The 19,557-nt window shown below is 40.2% G+C and overlaps 1 protein-coding gene across 2 annotated transcripts in view; it reads left to right on the top strand.

Moving 5' to 3' along the window:
• The window catches only part of TUNAR (TCL1 upstream neural differentiation-associated RNA), a 142,759-nt gene that overhangs the window by 96,727 nt on the left and 26,475 nt on the right, over nt 1-19,557 (top strand). Inside the window, exon 4 of one of the 2 annotated variants that reach the window (XM_064142197.1) lies at nt 16,713-17,007. The exons of the other annotated variant lie outside the window; for it this stretch is intronic. Within the exon in view, the coding sequence (XP_063998267.1) occupies nt 16,969-17,007 (39 nt within the window). The 5' untranslated portion in view covers nt 16,713-16,968. The remainder of the gene's footprint in view (nt 1-16,712; nt 17,008-19,557) is intronic. 2 annotated transcript variants of the gene reach the window in all.

The following is a 19,557-nucleotide window of genomic DNA, read 5'->3' as shown; positions in this document are numbered from 1 at the left end:
ATAGCATATGGTGAGAATGTTTATAATACATTCATAATATTTAAGCACTGCCTTTTCTTGAAGGTATGAAATTAGACAAAAATTGAAAAGAAAGAGTCACATTTGTTCAAGACACATACATTAATAAAAGCCTGTTCCTACAGGTTCCTACAGCTATGCTTGAGGGAAAGGTAGGTCATTCTGGCAAGCAAGCAAAACTAAATCAGTCAAAGATTGTCTAGATAACCTACTGAAATCCCTTCCATCCTAAGTTATCATATAAGCCATCCATAAGAGCATATCTAATCCATTTCAATACAATGCGTACCTTAAACAGCTTGTTGGTGATGACTTCTAATTTATAAATGGTACTGAAAAGGTAGGGCAGTATTTTTGAAATTACACCATCTCAGTTTGTAAGAACATGCCTGGGTCCTCAGTGAGAAAGTTATTTACTTTTAAGTATCCAGATCATCTGTTTGTCATACAGCAAACACTGAACAACTGAGAGGAAAGCTTTCAGATCAACTTCAGTAAAATCTTAGTTCTGAAACATATCTGAATAGATCTGCATAGATCTAGTTAACAAGATGAAAGACCAAATTAGGATAATGCTGACCTTATCTTTTCCAATTATTGCCACTGATTAGTTCCTGGAGAGAAAATCAGGAGAAAAGTTGATCCAGGTAATTAATTCCATATCATGATCAAACTGCAGTTTAGTGAATCTTCTTCCTTCTTACCTGACAAACCTGGTGGCTTTCTATGAACAGGTCACAACTTTAATAGGTGAGGGGCGAAGGGTGAGCAACTGATGTCATTTACCTGGCCCTGAGCAGGGCCTTTGACACTGTCCTGCACCACATCCTGGTCTCCAAGCTGGTGAAACATGGATTTGATAGATGGACCACTAAATGGATAAAGCTTAGGGAGCTGGGGTTGTTTAGCCTGGAGAAGAGGAGGCTCAGGGGTGACCTTATTGCTGTCTACAACTACCTGAAGGGTGGTTGTGGCCAGGGGGAGGTTGCTCTCTTCTCTCAGGTGGCCAGCTCCAGAACAAGAGGACACAGCCTCAGGCTGCGCCAGGGGAAATTTCGGCTCGAGGTGAGGAGAAAGTTCTTCACTGAGAGAGTCATTGGGCACTGGAGTGGGCTGCCTGGGGAGGTGGTGGAGTCGCCGTCCCTGGGGCAGTTCAAGGCAAGGTTGGATGTGGCACTTGGTGCCATGGTCTAGCCTTGGGCACTGTGGTAAAGGGTTGGACTTGATGATCTGTGAGGTCTCTTCCAACCTTGGTGATACTGTGTGAAGAACTGGCTTGATGGCCATACACAAAGAGTGACTGTCAATAGCTCCAGGTGCAAGTGGAGGCCAGTGACAAGTGGAGTCCCTCAGGGACCAGTCTTGTTCAGCATCGTTGTCAGTGCTGTGGACAGAGGCATTGGGTGCACCCTCAGTGAATTTGCTGATGACACCAAGCTGTGTGGGTGGAGCAGACACACTGGAGGGAAGGGATCTATCCAGAGGGGCCTGGACAGGCTGGAGAGGTGGGCACAAGCCAACCTAATGAGGTTCAACAAGACCAAGTGCAAGGTCCTACATCTGGGTCGAGGCAATCTCAAGCACAAATACAGTCTGGGCAGTGACTGGCTGGAGAGCAGCCCTGAGGAGAGGGACTTGGGAGTGCTGGTGGATGAGAAGCTCAACATGAGCCAGCAGTGTGCACTTGCAGCCTGGAGGGCCAACCAGATCCTGGGCTGCATCAGGAGAACTGTGGCCAGCAGGCTGAGGGAGGTGATTCTCCCCCTCTGCTCTGGTGAGACCCCACCTGGAATACTGCATCCAATTCTGGAGCCCCTATTACAAGAGGGATGTGGACATTCTGGAGCATGTCCAGAGAAGGGCCACAAGGATGCTCAGAGGGCTGGAGCAGCTCTATGAGGAGACACTGAATGAGTTGGGTCTGTTCAGTCTGGAGAAGAGAAGGCTCTGAGGTGAGCTTCTTGTGGCCTTCCAGTATCTGAAGGGGGCCTACAAAAAATGCTGGGGAGGGACTTTTTAGGCTATCAGGAGGTGACAGGACTAGAGGGAATGGAGCAAAGCTGGAGGTGGGGAGATTCAGACTGGACATGAGGAGTAAGTTTTTCAGCATGAGAGTGGTGAGAGCCTGGAATGGTTTGCCCAGGGAAGTGGTTGAGGCCACATCCCTGGATGTGTTTAAGGCCAAGCTGGATGAGGCTGTGGGCGGCCTGGTCTAGGGTAGGGTGTCCCTGCCCATAGCAGGGGAGGTGGAACTAGATGATTCTTGTGATTCCTTCCAACCCAGACTTATTCTGATTCTATGATTCTAGGTAGTTTCTGCCAGGATTTCAAGCTGTTTGCTTTGCACCTTTGTCCTTTGTATGTGTTTCAATGCTATCCACACATTTTCCTCCTCAACCTATGCCTCTCTTCACTCGATCCCTCTTCCTACAGCATTTTTTCTCCTTGACATTTCTATTTCTTCTTTGCCCTAAGCCTTTCCACCACTACTTTTATCTTTGAACTGGCCTCAATCATATTTCTCCTTTTTGTTTCACCTTTGTCTTGAAATTTACCTTTATCTTTAGAGGGCTATAGGGTGATTCAGCACTGCAGAGTGCTTTTTCAAAAACTGATGGACCTATCTTACTTCAAAGTGTGGTGCACTCCTGGACTCTATATAGTTCATAAATGTCTGAGGGAGGAAAAAAAATATTATATCCATGTATTCTGGTAGCTGCTTATAGTATCCTTCCATTCATCACATGCACAAACGTGCTGTAATATTCTTTTGGAGCAGTTGAAAGATCAGAGTGATTTTCCTTTGATGAAGGAGTTTCTGTCTCATTCTGGACCATAAGAAAAATGCTGCCTCTCAAGCTTGGCTTAGATGTTTTGACACTGGGTATAGGACAATAAATAAAGAGTTGTTGGTCAGTTTAGATTCATCTTGATACATGCATTGGCATGCTCAAGATATGTTTACATATGTGTTCTACTCTTTTGTAGGGAGCACAATATACTTTGATTTCTGGGGCACTATGTCAGGATAGCCCAGTGGCAACCTGTTCATCTCTGCAGGGTTGCAGCCGCTTTTGTATCTGACTTAAAAGAAATGTTTTAGCTTGAGCAAAACTGAAAACAGTTCTGGAAGGATTTTTTTTGCTGTTGCTACAAGAAGTGATCACAAAATATTATTTGAAAACATGGCTGAACTTAAGCTAAACTGAATCTTACATGTGTTGACTCACCTTACTCATTCTTGTGTATAGAGGCTTGTTCTTTAATCACAAGTAAATTTAGTCTGGGTCTGGATGCAGATATGCACAGAATGCATCAGGATTTATGTTTCTAGTGAGAAATAAAAGTGGCATAATTGTTAAAGACACAGAGTTCCACCTCTCTTTATCTCTGTGTTCCTTTTCTATCATTTCCTCTTACAAGACTTTGCACCCTGTACAGTACTAATTTTTTAGTAGTTACATTTTTTTAGCATTTTCTTGTAGGTCTTGGGACTGTTTTGCCATTTGACTACATTTAATCAAGAAAGCTATACAGGAAAACTATTCAGTGAAAATAACCTGCCACGCTGCACAGACAGAATTGCTGTGGTGAAGATTCTCTGAGCAGGATACAAAGAAGTGCTTTTGGAGGTCTTTGGTGCTCAGGGAGATGCATGTATTATCTAAAATGAATTGATCCCAGTCTGTCAAAGGATTTTTTTCATGCTGGAAGAGCACATGGGAAAATCCAAATGACACAGAACAGCATTATATCATACTTGCTAGGATGCTGGTTGCTTGAGGGGCTGTATACCCTCACTCAGTTGCTGCTGACTTTCAGAAGGAGCTGAAAATGCTTAGAGTCCTTCCTGGGACACTCAGACTCTCCCAGGATTTGGGGGGGGGCGGGGGGGGTGGGGAATACCCACAAGCCCTCTCTACAAGGATAGTGTCACCTTCCTATGCAAAAACAACCCTTGGAACAAATTCAATTTTTTACAGTCAGTAGCTGAAATGCCATGTCTCATGAAAACTATAGATCCTCTAGTGTTATTAATATCCTAGCTTTGGGACATAGAAACATTGACCTCTGTCCCTAAAACTTATCTCTGAGCGCTGGAAGTATTTTGTGCAAAATAGAAAGTAAATATTTTTACACAAGGCTTACTGGACCTGATGGAAGAGGAGTAATTCAGACATCTGAGATGATTCCTAGAGGCAGGTGGCCTTTACAGTGTCAGAATGTTGAAGTTCTTGATACTGAACAAGATAGTGATAAATTTCATGGCCACTGGCCTCTTTCTGGGAAATAAAGAAAACTACTGCTGCTTTGCATCTCACTTTCTTTTTTTTTTCCTCATCTGCTCAATGTTCAAATGGTCCAACTTTTCAAACGTCCATTCAGACTTCTTCAAAGATTTCCCTGACTAGGAGCCCAAAATGGTTGAATGAAATGACCCTTGAGGGTCCCTTCCAACCTGATGCAATCTATGAAACTGTGAAAAATGTTAGACTGTGATTTCCCCTGTAATGCTCAAAGAAATGTCTTCCTAACTGTGACTTTTCCAGGTGTAGTGGGTTCGTTAAGCATCCCACCGGGGCATCAGATATTGAGAAGGAAATTGCAGCATATCTAATGCTTATATGAGCGAGTGCTTTCTCTACAAGAAGATCAGCAGCCAAGGCAATATCAAAGGCCAGGCATTTTCGCATGCACATATGAGCTTAGAGTACTTGGATTGCAATGTAACACAGAATTGTGAATACAGCAAAGGATAGGCAAACTTAGTGCTATAGCGCTTGCAGGTAAATCCCTAAGCCACCAATGATTTCTTCTGAGCTAAAGATGTGGAATTTCCTGTATCTGCTGTGTGAAATCCTTCAGAGCTGGAATGAAAAACATGGCCATTCCACCACTCTTCCCCTCCCCCCCATTTTATATTTTCATAGATGTACATGGAATCATAGAACTGTTTTGGTTGGAAGAGAGCTTTTAAGATTATCAAGTTCAACCATTAACCAATCACTACCAGGTCCGCAATGAACCATGTCCCTTAGTGCCACATCTAATACCATTTCAATACTTTCAGGGATTGAGACTGCACCGCTTCCCTGCAAAGCCTGTCCCAGTGCCTCACAACTTTTTGGTGAAGAAATTGCTCCTAATATCCAATCTGAACCTCACCCTCACTGCAGTGAGAGGCCCTAAACTGAACACAGTATTGGAGTGCAGAGTACAGTGTGACAATCATTTCCCAAGTCTTGATGGCCATACTCTTTCTCACAGAAGAAAGGATGCTGTTGGCCTTCTTGGCCCTATCATGTTCAGCCAGCTGTTGACAAGTACCCCCAGGTACTTTTCCAGCCACTCTTCCCACCTGTTGTGCTATATGGGGGTGTTGTGACCAAGGTTTAGGACTCAGCACGTGGCTTTGTTGAACCTCATATAACTGGCTTCAGCCTATTGATCTATCCCATTGAGATCCTTCTGTAGAACTCACAATCAGACTTACTGAGTGTGCATTTCCTCCCCTTTTCCAGATCATCAATAAAGATAGGAAAGAGAAATGGCTCCAACACTGAGCCCCAGGGAACACCACTTGTGACTGTCCACTAACTGGATTTTACTCCTTTCACCATAACTCTTTGGGTCTGGCCATTCAGCCAATTATTTATCTAGTGAAGTTTATGCCTGTCAGACCACGAGTAGCCAGTTTCACAGTTTGAAACAGTGTCAAAATTGTCAGTGTCAGGCAGATGCCGTCTACAAACTTTCCCTCTGACTGGGCCTGGTCGTGTGATTGTCCTGCATATGCCATATGATGGCACTCGAGATGTTCTGCTTCAGCATCTTGGACAGCTGGGGTAATGGAAATTGGGATTGATTTTAGACTTAGTTTTTTTTTTTTCAGAATGTGTTGATTTTTAAAGGCTTAGATCAAGCTCTGCTATGGGGGGAAAAAAAAGCTCAAAGTATGACAGTGTTAATAATTAGAAAGCGTTAAATTCAAGAATCCTTTGTTCTGCAAGATTTGCTGGCATTACAGGTGGGCAGTGTGTGTGGGAAGTATGAAAGGTGACAGCTGGACTGTAAATTCATGCATCTGGGGAGTTTCTTTTGTGCTTGAATAGCACTTGGCTCTGTGGTGATTTGGTTTGTGACTGGACTCATCATACAAATAAACGGAATGTTTTCTTTTTGGCCCTGAAGGGAACAGGCATGTCTTTGTGCTGCATATTCATATTTGTGCATATTGTGAGCAAATTTAGATTCAGCATCACACTGTCATAACCAGGAGAGTTTCAAGTCAGAGTAAGGTTTCAACCAGTTCCTTCCAAGATGTTTCTGGTGACTTTTTGCGCTAGCTGTGTAGCAATGCCTAGGGACACTGGAGCCAGCTGGCAAGAGAAGCCCTCATCTACAGCCTCTCAAAGTCTACTGTCATGGGCTTCAGCAGGATTTGAATTAGAGTTTTTAATCTGAAGTTCTCATTGGTTGGTACCAGTAAATGTGTCAGTTATTCCAAAGTGTTCAGCACTTACAATTCTAGTAACAACCTTCGTCATCATATTTTCCACAAAGTCCAAAAGCCTGGCTTGTTTAGGCTACAGAAAGAGCAGTCACAATGTGTTTATTTGTATCTAGAAGATGCAGTATTATTGAGTGTTCATTCTCCACTTATGCTCTATTGGTAATGATAAAATGTTCAGTAGTGCTGACAAATGCTGCTTTCACATACACATCTCACATAGATTTTGGAGCTATCTGATACATTTCTCAGGGGGGCAGAAACAATTCAGTAGTTACACATACTGAATTTTTTTTTCCTCTTTCTTTCTGTTTGCCTCTAATAAACACAAAGCTTCTAATTTCTTTTCCACTCTGACATGTTAGAAATTAATGGAGTAAAAAGCACATGCTGTTTTACTTTGCCAGAGACTGGCTTATACAACAGATTTTTACTCTGTAAGACAGATTTTGCTGTATTTGTGCTTTTTTCATCTCCCCCTGAGGAGTATTAACTCAAAGCAATCACAAGACACCCATCCTTGCCTGCTGCTTCTTGAACTGTTATACCCTCTTTGCTCCTTGTTCCCTATTTGAAGCTTTTTTATTTTTTAAGATGAAAAAGCAACAACCAAAAGCTGTCTTCTTTCCTGACATCATAGTTATGTGATGTGAGGAAGCTTAAGCGTGTGAAACACTTTTGCTCATGCAGACTTTACTTCCAACAACTGTATTCTTTCTACTCATATGAAGATAGGTAGAGAGCTCTGTCAAGTATTGTACTGGAAAGGAAGATGCGTACATGCTTGGAAAATGCTGAGCTGCTTGTGAAGCTGTAGACACTGCATGTTTATGACTTGGTTTTCTAAGCAATCTCTAGAGCTTCAACGGATTACAGTGATATTTTAACAAGGCTGCTAGCATCCGTCACCAGCTTTCACGTACTGAGAAAGCTAAAAGATGGAAGAATGTAATTATTTCCACGCAAGCTAAATGCTAGTGACACCCTGTCACAAGAACTTTGATGCTTTAAACTTCTTCGTCTCCTACAAGGTAATCAGGTAAGTGTCACAGGCTTCTCTTTCCAGTGATCATGTTAGTAAAGGGGCAGAGGCTCGCAGGGGACCAGTGTCAAAGGGAAATGTGTTTGCTATGAAGGCAAACTGTCTTTCTTACATTTGAAATACGCAGTGCTGCACAATGTCATCTTCTGTCAGGTTACAAATCCACTGCCTGTAAGAAATATTGTTGCTTTCCATAGCCAAGATATGAATCTCACTCCAAGTTAATCCCTGACATATTGAACTATTGTATATATTTGTATGCTCTTGGAAGAGGATGTGTATGTCAGTTGTCTGTGCATAGTGAAATATCCGTGTCTAAATCTCTTTCTGTCATCATATAATTACTTCTAAATGTATCACTCTGGATAGAGCAATGTTATCGATACAATAAATGTAATAATGTGTATAGGGTTGTACTTTCTAAAGCTTATTTTTATTAGACAATTTTTCCCTGAAAACACAATTTCCTGACCTGAGATTTTTGAACAGATAAGTTTCAGATGAGTTCTGCATCATAGCAGAACTACCGTGGTAAACAAGGGGTTTCCTAGTTCTCAAGTGGGAACATAACAGCATCAAAAATAGATATTTCTTTTCCTTTCACCCTTGAAAGAACACTTCTCTTTGAAAAATGGCACTGCTATGCCTCTAGAGGTGAGGATTTCTATCTGAAGAGTTTTAACATAAAAGCCCTGATTAGCATTTAGGGGGGAAAAAAAAGACCCATAAAAAGTTTTTGTCTTAATTATTCTTTTTTTTTTTTGCTGTTCTAGCTTATAAATTATTATTATTGAAGGACAAAGATTCTACATGGTTCTCTTAGGGTTTTTGTTTGCAAGAAAGACTCTCAGAGAAGGGAGCATTTTTATCTAAAAAAAAACCCAAACACTAATACTTATTGTTTTAAAATATGGTTGTTTACAGAAAGCTATTAATTTAAGCTCCATTTGCAGTGTGGCTATGATAATTGAAACAAAACCTGCTGGCAGACACAATTATAAATAATCTTTGAAGAATAATTAGATGTGCAATTAACAGAAGACTAAGTTATTATCATTTTCTCCTCTGCATATTAATTCTGCATAAAAACATGAGAAAGGACTCTCATTAAAACCTCACAGCAGATCAATCCACAAAAGGGAGTAAGATATTAAACCAAAGCAGTCAAGATGTGCAAACACTTATTAATTAATTAAACAGAGGCCAGCATCAAAGAAAAGCCTACAACCAAATTTAGTATTTAAGAAATAGATATATAATTAAAGGTTAACATGTTCAGGCCAATTTTAGTGTGGTTATGGCTTCCTTTAGTTGTTTGTATTTTTGTTGGTGGTGGTTTTTCGTGTTTTTTTTTCCTGTGTTTGTTTTTTTAATGAATACCTTGAAGTACATTTTGCCTTTATATTTTGGTTTTTGAGGAGTTCTTGTGGTTTATTCATCTGTAAAGTTTACAAAATAATAATCGATGGAGTGAGTAATTATTTAGGAAGGATTTAAAAGTGCCTAATGGAGGATGGCTGAAGGAGTTTGCTTCCCCTCCGGCCCCAGCTACAGGGTATTCACTGATGAACTTCAGGGGCTTGTTAAGCTTTTCCCAGCGACTGCCACCAGAAAGCTGCTTGCGAAGATTCGTCTGCTAGTGGCAAGTAGAAACCCAGGCCAAATTGGCTAATGAGTCTTTTGTGAAGCAAAGTAGAAAGAGGCATGTTTTAAAAAGCTTTCCCACTGCTCTAACAGTCGCTTCTGTTAGTTCAGTAATTAGGAGCTCTAGGTGTGAATCGTGAATATGCTATTTGTGTTACTTTTCTGAATGCTTCGAAGTTAACTCATCTCAATTAATTCTCCTCTTTTAAAGGAAAAAAACAAGGAATAAAATAAAGATAAAAGGAGAGAAGAGAATGAGACAGAAATAATTTATTTTGTTCTATGATATTAAATAGTAATGTCATGTAATATACACCCAAGGGCTTAACAAAACTGTAGTAGGACTGATTTAGCCAGTGCCTATCTAGTCCTTCATTAGCATACTATTATTTTTTTGCCCAGTGGGTGTATTGCCTGTTGAGAAATAATGTGAATATTTATTCAGCAGTAATAACTGTTGCTGCTTGAGAGCTTTTTTTTTTTTACCACGTGTGAACATGCTTATCTAGAAAAGGATTCCAGGCAGATGATCACCCTTGGGATTCAATGAATTCATGCATTGCATGTCCTATCTCACTACACGGCTGTAGAGCAAGATTACTGTTTTTCTAATGAGATTCCAGCTTGAACAGAGACACTGCAAACACATCATAACCTCTTGGAAAACAGTACCTGTCTTCTGAAGTGGTTGAATGTACACATGGAACTAGTCTATTTAAGCAGCATGAGAGGTGCAAGTCTATCCTGATTCGGTGCAATAGGCTAAAAAGTGTTTTCTGAGACTTCAGTGGTCTACTCAGAAGAGAGCACATTCATCTTCCATGAAAACTGGGGAGTGTTTTGTTACCTAAGTCGGAGAAGAAGGATTGGGCCACTCTTTTTGGTGTGCAACTTGTGTTCAGTATTGATGATCCCCACATAAAATAGAAAAGCCACTGCATCTTGCTTATACCAAATGACATTTTAAGTCAAGATACCCCTGTTCACAATAAACTAAAATAAATTGTGATTATTCATTTATGTTCTATTTCTGTGCTAGGCTCATCTCAAAATAGGTTTTCTTTGTCTAAAAGATAAAAAAGATGGCATATGTATTTTCTGCAGTGAATATGACTGTGCTGCTAGCCAGGTAATCACATTTTTGTGCATACTTTTTTGATACAGCTATATTGAAATACTGTATTTAGTGTTAGAGTGATCTAAGTGAAACCGTGCTGCATTACAGGTACACAGAGAATTCAAACTGAAGCAAATTCTACAATGGACAGTTAGGATTGTATATTTATTCTTACTGGCTACAGTGATGTAAATTAGGGATGATTTCATTGAAACACGTGAATGTAGGAAGTTTACCTTTTCATAAAAGACATTAGAATAGAATACATTAAAATCTGCTTCAGTTCACCTTGAAAAAGTCCAACAATGAGCAAGTCCAACAATTAGTAACCACACGCTGGAACCTTTTACAGTTCCTTAGTCAATGATTAAGTTGTAGTAAAGCAACATTTATTTAAAAGGGAACAACAAATCTGAACTGGGTTTCATTTTATTGGATTTATTTACTATTAGTTACACTATTTTCTTACTATTTCCAGTTTTTGACAACTATGATATCCTAGTTTGATTTGCACTGATGGAAACTAGGAAATTATGCCAATTGCCATATAGAATTTTCAAAGTGATTATTACAGTAATGTTATATTTAAAGTATGTTGGAAATAGCTTTTAAGGATGGTAACTATACTGCAGATAGATGCAACTGTGTACATCCTTCATGCTTTGGATTTTTTTTTCCCTATAAAGATTGATTTCATATGATTAGATTTTCCAATAAGTTACTGAATATGATCTTGAAATGCACTCACTGAAGCTCAGACTCTCATCCATGTATTATGGTATTTAAACTAAAAAAAGCAAAAAAATCTATTCAGTTGTTTATGCTGCAATTGACTGAATAATAATTGAGATACAGGATATCAAAAGGCCAAATTGAAAACATATCCAGATAACTTATTCTCAAATTATTTTCATGAGTTTGTAATTAAAATGTGATTCATAATTGAATCATACCTTTTATTCCACACTTCAAGCAGTTTCCATGATCTATGCATATCTTTGTATTTATGATAAAATTACTGTATCCTTTACATACAATATTGATTTTTAAAAATCTAATTCAGTCCTCAACTGACAGCTACCAGAAAAGATGCTGCTTGGAAGGAATAAGGCAATGCTCTCTATCGAGTATTAGATTCCAACTGCAGTGTATTTACCAATGTTTTGGCAGACAAGCTATTTCATTTGCTTCTAGTGACCAGGTGGTACTGTGGCTGGCAGCTGGGTGAACTAAGGAAGATATTTCCCCTGTCACTCACTTCAGAGGCCACCTGCGTGGCCCTCTGCACTGTTCTGTGGGAAGGCATCTCTTGATGACAGTGGCTGCTGAAGCTATCTGGGTACCCAACGACCAATGCTGGCACATCCTTCTTCCAGATCCCTGCTCCTGACACTTGCAGGGAGATTCCTGATAAATTTGTTTTGCTTCATCTTCTTAAAGCCTGTAAGATGCCCACATCTTCCAAGTCCTCAGGGGTCTCTGCTCTTCAGGCCAGGGGACACTTTTTTCCAGCACAGTAAGGAGACTGTCCACCCTCACTGCTCTCCCTCCCAGCAGCATAGGCATCCACAACCAGCCAATGAAAGGCAGCTTTTCCCTAGCTTGGGCCACCACTTTGCATGTGCTGCAGTCCTCACTTGCCTTCTTCAAATGCCATCTTTCTGCTTGGTTCTTTACTTCAGCCTTGGAACAGAATATATTGACAAAAGTGTCTTTTTTTCTTCCTGTTTGTGTCCTTGGGAACTTTATCACATTACCAGGTCTCAGTAACACAGAGGAGTCAGTCTAAAATCTGAAAAGGGCTTCTGCCCCACCAGTTGCCACTACTTGTTATGCCTTCTTGCTATTTTGATGCCCTGTCAGGCAGCAGGGCTTAAACACAAAGGAATGCTGCTGCTCTGATTAAAGCTCAGAAATCGACATGGTTTTGGTGGGATACCACTTGTGCCATTTCCGTAGGGCACGACAGCTGACTGGGTCCTAGCTTGCTCTAGCACTTAGGCTTACAGGACAGTCATTTTCTCAAAGAGGATAATGCTCCTATTGAAAGGATAGAAAGGTGTGAAGAGGAAAGATAAATAGGAAAGAGAATAGGAACAGAACATGTCCATTAGTCAGCCTTTTCAATGCATAATAAAAAGCATTTATATGAGATTAAATTCAAGCCTTGTGTAAGTGAAAGGGAGATACTGCACTTGCATTCTGTAAGAGACTGAATTTAATCTAAGCAGCTTTGCATTTCCTAAAAAAATATATAGAGAGAAAATTGCACAACTGTTCACATCTCCAAACCTGCCTGTCCTACAGTTTCTTTTAATAGTGCGATGGCTCTCTCTCACACATCAGTTTGCTTTCATTTTTAAATCACCAGTTGTTGACTTGCTTTCTTTTCTATGGTTGTTTTGTTTTATTGCTTTGCCCTTAAACTGCCCTTTCCTGGCACTTTTTATGATATTTGCTCCAATACAAACAGTTTCAACACTCTTTAGTATTCCTCCTTGTCAAAGAAAGGGAAAAGAGCACAAAACAAGGCACATGAAAATATTAATAATTTGTTGTCACACTTTTAAAGATTGCATTGTCAAGGATAAAACCAAAAGAATGAATATAAGGGGGTAAAAGTGGAGAAGATAAAACAACTACAGCTTATCATTTTGATACACATCTTTCTTTACTATGTGTATGGTGAACTATATTCATGTAGACTAAATAATTTCAGTGTAAGAATTTGGGAAATCTCTCTACATCTTTTTGTTCCCTTAGTCTAAATGTTCATGTATTTTCCAAGCTTTCACCCAAGCACTAACCCTACATTTTTTTTCTATTGCTATATTTTTAATGTACTATCTTCTTCAGATCTCCCCTCTTCTATTTAACCTTTCATGAATCCTTAGACAAGTGCAAAGAAGAAAGTAGCCCTTTTTTCCCCCCTTTATGCCCTTAAATTGAACAGCCATCTTCCACAGGCTGGAAAGACTCATTGACAGACACATAGAACCTAGCTACGTTTAACTTCCTCCTTGCTGTCACTCCATTTCATTCAGAAAAGAAAAAAAGGAATACTGAAACAGTATTTAACCCTATTATCACCACTAGATGTTGCAGTACCCTCTTGTTCCTATGTTAAGTGACTCAATTCCTAAGCCACACACTGACTCTTTGGTACTTTTTCATACATTAATGTGCATGTACACTTAATTTTTCTCTACTGTTATGATCCAGAGGACTAACCATTCCCTAAAAATGTGACAGAGTAAAGTCTCGGATAAGATTTTAATCTGGAAAGGGAAGAAAATGAGTTAAAAGAGATAAAAGGTAGTTGCAATAAGGAATGGAGGAGCTCTTTTCCTTGATTGTTGTGAATAGGACAGAAACTATGTTTAATTTTGCAGCAGTGGAACTTAGAAATACCCTTTTTGCAGTTACAGTAGTGAGGTACTGGGATTAATTGCCTTTTTAACCATGGAGCCTCCAGAAAGGAGGCTTGTAAGCACTGGTAGATATTGTCTCTCAGTACTAGCCTATTTGAGACAGAGGTGGGGTAGCTCCCTTTCAACCCTGCTTTCTGTCATACTTCAGCACGTTGTTGCAAGTGAGTAAGCTTATGGGCTAAAGGAAACAAGGTCATATATGAGCAGTGACACACAACAAAATACAATATTTGCATCAACCACTGCTGAAGGAAATCTTGTTTGATTTATTCCTATCCAGGAACAAAGATGAGGTACTGTGAGAAATACCAAAAAATGTCCAGAGTCGGAAGAAGAGATAAAGGGAGAATCAGTGATATGAAACTAATTACATAAATTGGTGACCATATCAATCAAGAGCAGTCTATGTTTATTATGTGTGGGTTTAGTGTATTTTAGTGTGTTTAACCTATGTTTAGTATGTTAAAAGACCTCATGAGACACATTTTCATGGAGTAAGTGAGCTACAGAATCTCTTCCTTAGAAATATCCTGCTGTATTACATTGTTGATAGGAGGCTAACTGACTTTTACTTACCAAAGCAAACTGGAAGTTCCCATATTGCTTTGCATGCTGTATTTGGGGGCTTAGGAATACCGACTATATGCTCATATGAATAGACATGTTGGATCAGCTTAATATGTTCTGCAATCTGTTTCGTGTAGCAGCTCTTCTAACCTAATGGTCCTTCCTGAGTTTTGAATATGTGTGAAACGTCCAGCTTTTCTAAGAAAATGAGGCTAAACTAGATCCCTCTTTAAAAAGACTGAAAGCAGAGTGTGGTAAGGCTAAGCTACTGTCAGGAAAGTTACACTTTTGCTTAAGATAACCTATCTCCTTTTCCCAGAGTCCTGATATTTACCATTTAGATAGTGCATGTAAGCTATGGGTTGGAGGTTTTCAAGGGGAGGATTAGATAATTCTGCGTGACTGCAAGCTAAGGCAGTCCTCAGGGCCTTGACCTTTAACTTGTCCTATCACTATAACAGAATAAAGAGCTGATCTAGCTCGGGTCTTTGACAGTAATCATGCGTGAACAGTTTGGCCAAGATCTGATATTGCACTTACTGCCAGGTCATATGGAGAGAAATCTTGAGGGCTTTTCATTTCTTACGTCTTACCTATGCAATGGAAAGACAGCTTAGTCAGTGCTGTGCAAATGCCATGGTCTGACTAAGGATTTGTCCAAAATTGGAGCACAAGAGAAAATTTCTGTGATGTTTTGGAAGTTCTATTCAGCTGCTAGAAACACAGAAGTCATTGCTGCAAATTGCAGAGGTCAAGCCCTATTTGGGGGCTATCTACTTGGTATCACCCTTGCTGAAATCCTCTGTATCATTCCTATGGGGACATCAGTCAAGGCACGCTAGGAGGAGCCTTTTGAGCCAGATCCAGTTATCTATCCCGTTCTATTTTGGGCCAAAAGCAAATGGCTCTATTGTTGCTTCTCTCCTGTAAGGAACTTAAACACAACATTTGCTAAGGAGATGGCAAAGTTATGTCAGAGCACTCCATTTTGCAGTGTCTGACAAAGACATCCAGACAGTTCCTCTGCATGGTGGCTCGGGGTTACTGGGTTACTGTCAGCTAGAAACATGTCTGCTCTGTCTAAAATGAAACATGGTAAAAAGATCAGAAAAAAAGTAATACATTTACCCCATTATTGCAGGGACAGCTTAAGTGGCAGTAGCTTCAACTGGAAACTCATTTTTGAGCCCATGAGTTGGGACATAACCATGGGGGTTGATTGTCATTTTAGCAACACCTTTGCAGAGTGCCTGAAGAAGCAGAGGGTTAAGCCAGCTTCTCTTCTCAGAAGAAAGCTACACTACTCTGGTTCACCTACCTTTCGACATGCCTGGGTGGGTTTCCCGGGGCTGCACCACTCCCCCGGCCCGGGTATCCCAGGCAGTGTCGGGTTGGGGGCTGCCCTTTGAGGCTGCAGCGGTGCTGCCAGCATGAGGTAGGGCTGCTCGCCTGCGCACGGTGTGGGGGGAGCAACCCACCTCTTCTCCCTGCTGCACTAATGGGGGCTTTTTCCTTTTCCATGCAAGACTTCCCTGCAGAGCAGCTGATGGCATCATGGGGAGGTGAGCGAGCCCCGGGAAGAAGAGGGAGGCGGGGGAGACCATCCACTCTCCCTGCTGCTGTTGCTGAAGCTGTGCCGGAGCCGTCGATGTGGCTCCCCAGAGTTAGTTGCTCAGCAACCAGAATCAATTAATATGCTTTGCAGAAAGTGCAGGGGAAGCCCGAGCTGCTGTCAGCGAGAAAGCAGGAGGCTGAGGGTGACTCAGGATCCCACTCCTGCCTGACACCCATGCGATCCCACCCCACCCTCTCCAAATCCCCCATTAGCCACAATTCTCTATTCCTCTCTCTTTCCATGTGACGACTTAGTATGCGTGCCCCCAGATTCTTCAGGCAAGGTATCTCCTTGCTCAAGAGCTCTCCTGTTTTGAGGGGTTTGCTTTTAGGTATAATTGGTATTTTGGGGTTATTTGCCAAGCTTTCTCCAACACTTTTCTAGAAATTCTAATATTCGTGTTCTTTGGGAAGGGAAAGGGAGAACTGATGTTTTTGTCAGATGGTTTTAAAGATTTCTCAGGATGAGAAGGGCTGTTTGGCAGTGCACAATTGAGCAGCACTAATGAAAATGCATCATGTGTGAATTGGGAAAGTTTTTGCTTCTTCCTTTTTCACAAGTAATCAGCACGGCATATGTGTGACCAAAGAGGTAGTTACTGATTGTTGTGAAGCACAGAGGTGTATAGAATAAATGAGGGGTGGTTGTTTTGTGGGTTTTCTTTTCTTTTTCTTCTTTTTTTTTACCCTGCATAGTAATTTGAGGGCTTCAATAAGGTATTATTTTCTTTCTTTCCTTCTTTTTTTTTTCTTTGATTTTCTTTGGAGTCCTTCTGATGACACCACGAATCTGGGAATGAAGAACCTTTTAGAGCTGATTGGAAATGGCATCGCGAAGCTAAAACTTAGCTGGATGAAATATATCTCCTGAAGAAGAAAATATAATGCACTATAAGGATCTGTCTTCTGGTGAAAAATTCAAGCCTAGAGAAAACTTGTCCACTTTGTTAGGAAGAATGGGTTGGACAATTTTCTTCAATTCCAAAGGATATCTGAATGCCATGCTGAGCTTAATCTCTGCAGCATGCTCTGTGCTTCTCATCTCTTCCTGATGCACTGCATGGTAAGGCCTTTTTCCTTCCTTTTAATAATAACCATATTTCTGTTATGGTAAGACGTAAAAATAAAAACAATAATCAAATTAATATAGAAAAGATAGAAAGATAACAAAAGAACGTTTGTTTGTGTGGTTGTTTCCAGGAGCAAGTGTCCTGATTACTGCAGCAGCTTTGTGAGATCATTTCTGCCTTTCTCCCTTGCTTTACGAGAGCGTGTATGTGCATGTGTGTGTTGTTGCACACCTGTGCTGTTCATTTGCATTTGGACTGGAACATCAGTAGCTTTATTGTTCTTATTTCCACTTTAAAGATGATGTTTAAGAATTTGCTTTGACATTTCTCTCTCTTCCCCCCTCCCTCCATTCCCCTCCCCCTGCCTCCTCTTTCACTCTGCCTCTCTGGGGTCACGGTGCTGTCTCTTCCCTCCAAGTCAGTCATGCACTGACCACTAGAAGGCAAAAATGGAAGGCAAAAGAAAATCTGTATCAAAATAAGAATAGTTCTGAATAAGTACTATCTTAGTAAATAAAAGCTACAGAAGGGTTTTGAATGTCTTCGAGATCTGTAGGTACAAAAGATTTACTTTGATTCCCATCGATATCAAATGTAGATTTGGATGCTGTGGTTTAGAAGGTAATTTTGCACAAGTTAGCCAAAAACTGACCAGCATGAATTATGATATTACTCTTGATGATCCAATTGACACAATAAGCAAACTCAGCACCATATGTTCTCATATCCAGTAGTTTTTGTCATGTATTAGCGAGTTGTTGAGAATTATAAGTGGCTTCAGTGGATGCTGTGAAGTATTTTTTATTAACAGCTGTAATGTGCTTTCACCTGCCTGGATGAAAAGTGTTAGGGGGTGCAAAGTGAAGTTATTAGCTAACTAGTTGACTTACCAAAATTTAGGGTAATTACCAGGAAATTGCCAAGCAGATAAGAAATTGCACAGTGAGTATACCGAGATGGAAGAACAAGCTAGTTTTCAAGAAAGTCTGGTTTGCTTGGATTTTTGTTTCAGAAGCTAAGGTAGAAGTAAAAAGTGGTGATCAGAAATACATGTATTTTTTACTGCATTCTGGTTGATCACTGAGTTTGGAAGAGAGAAAGTTAAGTGCTTCTTGAGGAGCAAACGGTGGTAAGGGCCTGCCCCTACTCTGAGGGTAATTTGTCACAAATCCCACTGCCTCTGGTGAGGTTAGAAATGGAACAAGAGCAGCTCGCTGTGGTGGCTGTCACAGCCGGTCTATCTGGGTATAGAGGTGACAAGTTCCTAGCAGCAGATTTTGAGAGTGAGAGGGATGCAAAAAGTCAAACCAAAACGGCCAGGCCAGGCCACACCAGGACACATGGACAAGAATCAGAGCTTTTCCTATTTTAAGAGAAGAAATTTTGTGGTGCTTTCAAATACATCTTCTCCTTGTGTGATGAAAGACTCCAGAAGATTTTTAGAGAGAAGGATAATGCAGCTTTTCCAAATCACTGCAGTAGGAGGAAACAGAGCCGGTACAAACAGATTCCTGTATTGTAATGATTTTTTGTTGGGGTTCAGAGCAGGCAGCCTTCATTTTTGTGGAACCGTAGAATGGCAGGTCCTTGAATCTGACTGCCCTGCCAAAGTGGGATCACTAGGGGCAGGTCACACAGTAGGAGCAAGTATATTTGAACAGATGTATGCATATGTCCAGAATATGTATACTTGTGCACTGAAGTAGATATTTTGTGTATTCTACCATCTAAAATGTGGGATCAGTAAAAAAATGTAAGAATTGAGAAAGGATAATACAGTCCATGAATGCCATCTACCAGTATTCACTGTTGATAGAAGCCTTTGGTTGTGAAAATAGTCTCCTCAGCTTTTAACGTGAACAAGTATTGCATTTCAAATTCAAGTTTCTTGTTGCAAATCTCTCCCCACATCAACAGTTCTCTTTCAATCAATGGGACAACTCGTAAGAGTAAGAACTACTCATGTGAATAAATTATGAAAGGTTTTATAAGACCCAGCTCTTTGATTGCCATGGCAACAGATTTATTAGGCTTTGGGCATAGTCGGTATTTCCCTTCTAAACAAAACCATTTTTCCTTTTATCCATGTGAATCCTTCTGCCTTGTAATTAGGACAAGAAAAATAGGTTAATTACATTCCTTAAGATCATGCAACTGTACAGATACGTTGTTAGTGAAGAATTACCAGAGTATGCAAAAGTTTACTTTTATTAGTGGTCTCCAAATATGAGATAAGTTTATTTGTATTGGAATCATCCACTGTCTGATTTATTTTTGTGACAATATTAACATTGCTGCTAGGTATTTTCAATTATTCTGAAAGCTCATTAAAAACAAAAAAAAGGAAAAAAATTCCTTTAAAATATCACTCATTATTACTAGTTCAAGGATTCTTATGATACCAAGGATACTACAGTAAATATGTTTGTCTTATTGTTATTTTTAATGTATTTATGACATTATGTTTAGTTTGTCACTTGGTTCAGGAACATGTCAATCTTTAGGATATTGGAACAAAATATGAAGTCATAGTAAACTTCCTA

This window comes from Pogoniulus pusillus, chromosome 1 (genome assembly GCF_015220805.1).
Source record: "Pogoniulus pusillus isolate bPogPus1 chromosome 1, bPogPus1.pri, whole genome shotgun sequence".
Classification (NCBI taxonomy): domain Eukaryota; kingdom Metazoa; phylum Chordata; class Aves; order Piciformes; family Lybiidae; genus Pogoniulus; species Pogoniulus pusillus.
This window is presented reverse-complemented; position numbering and strand designations above follow the sequence as displayed.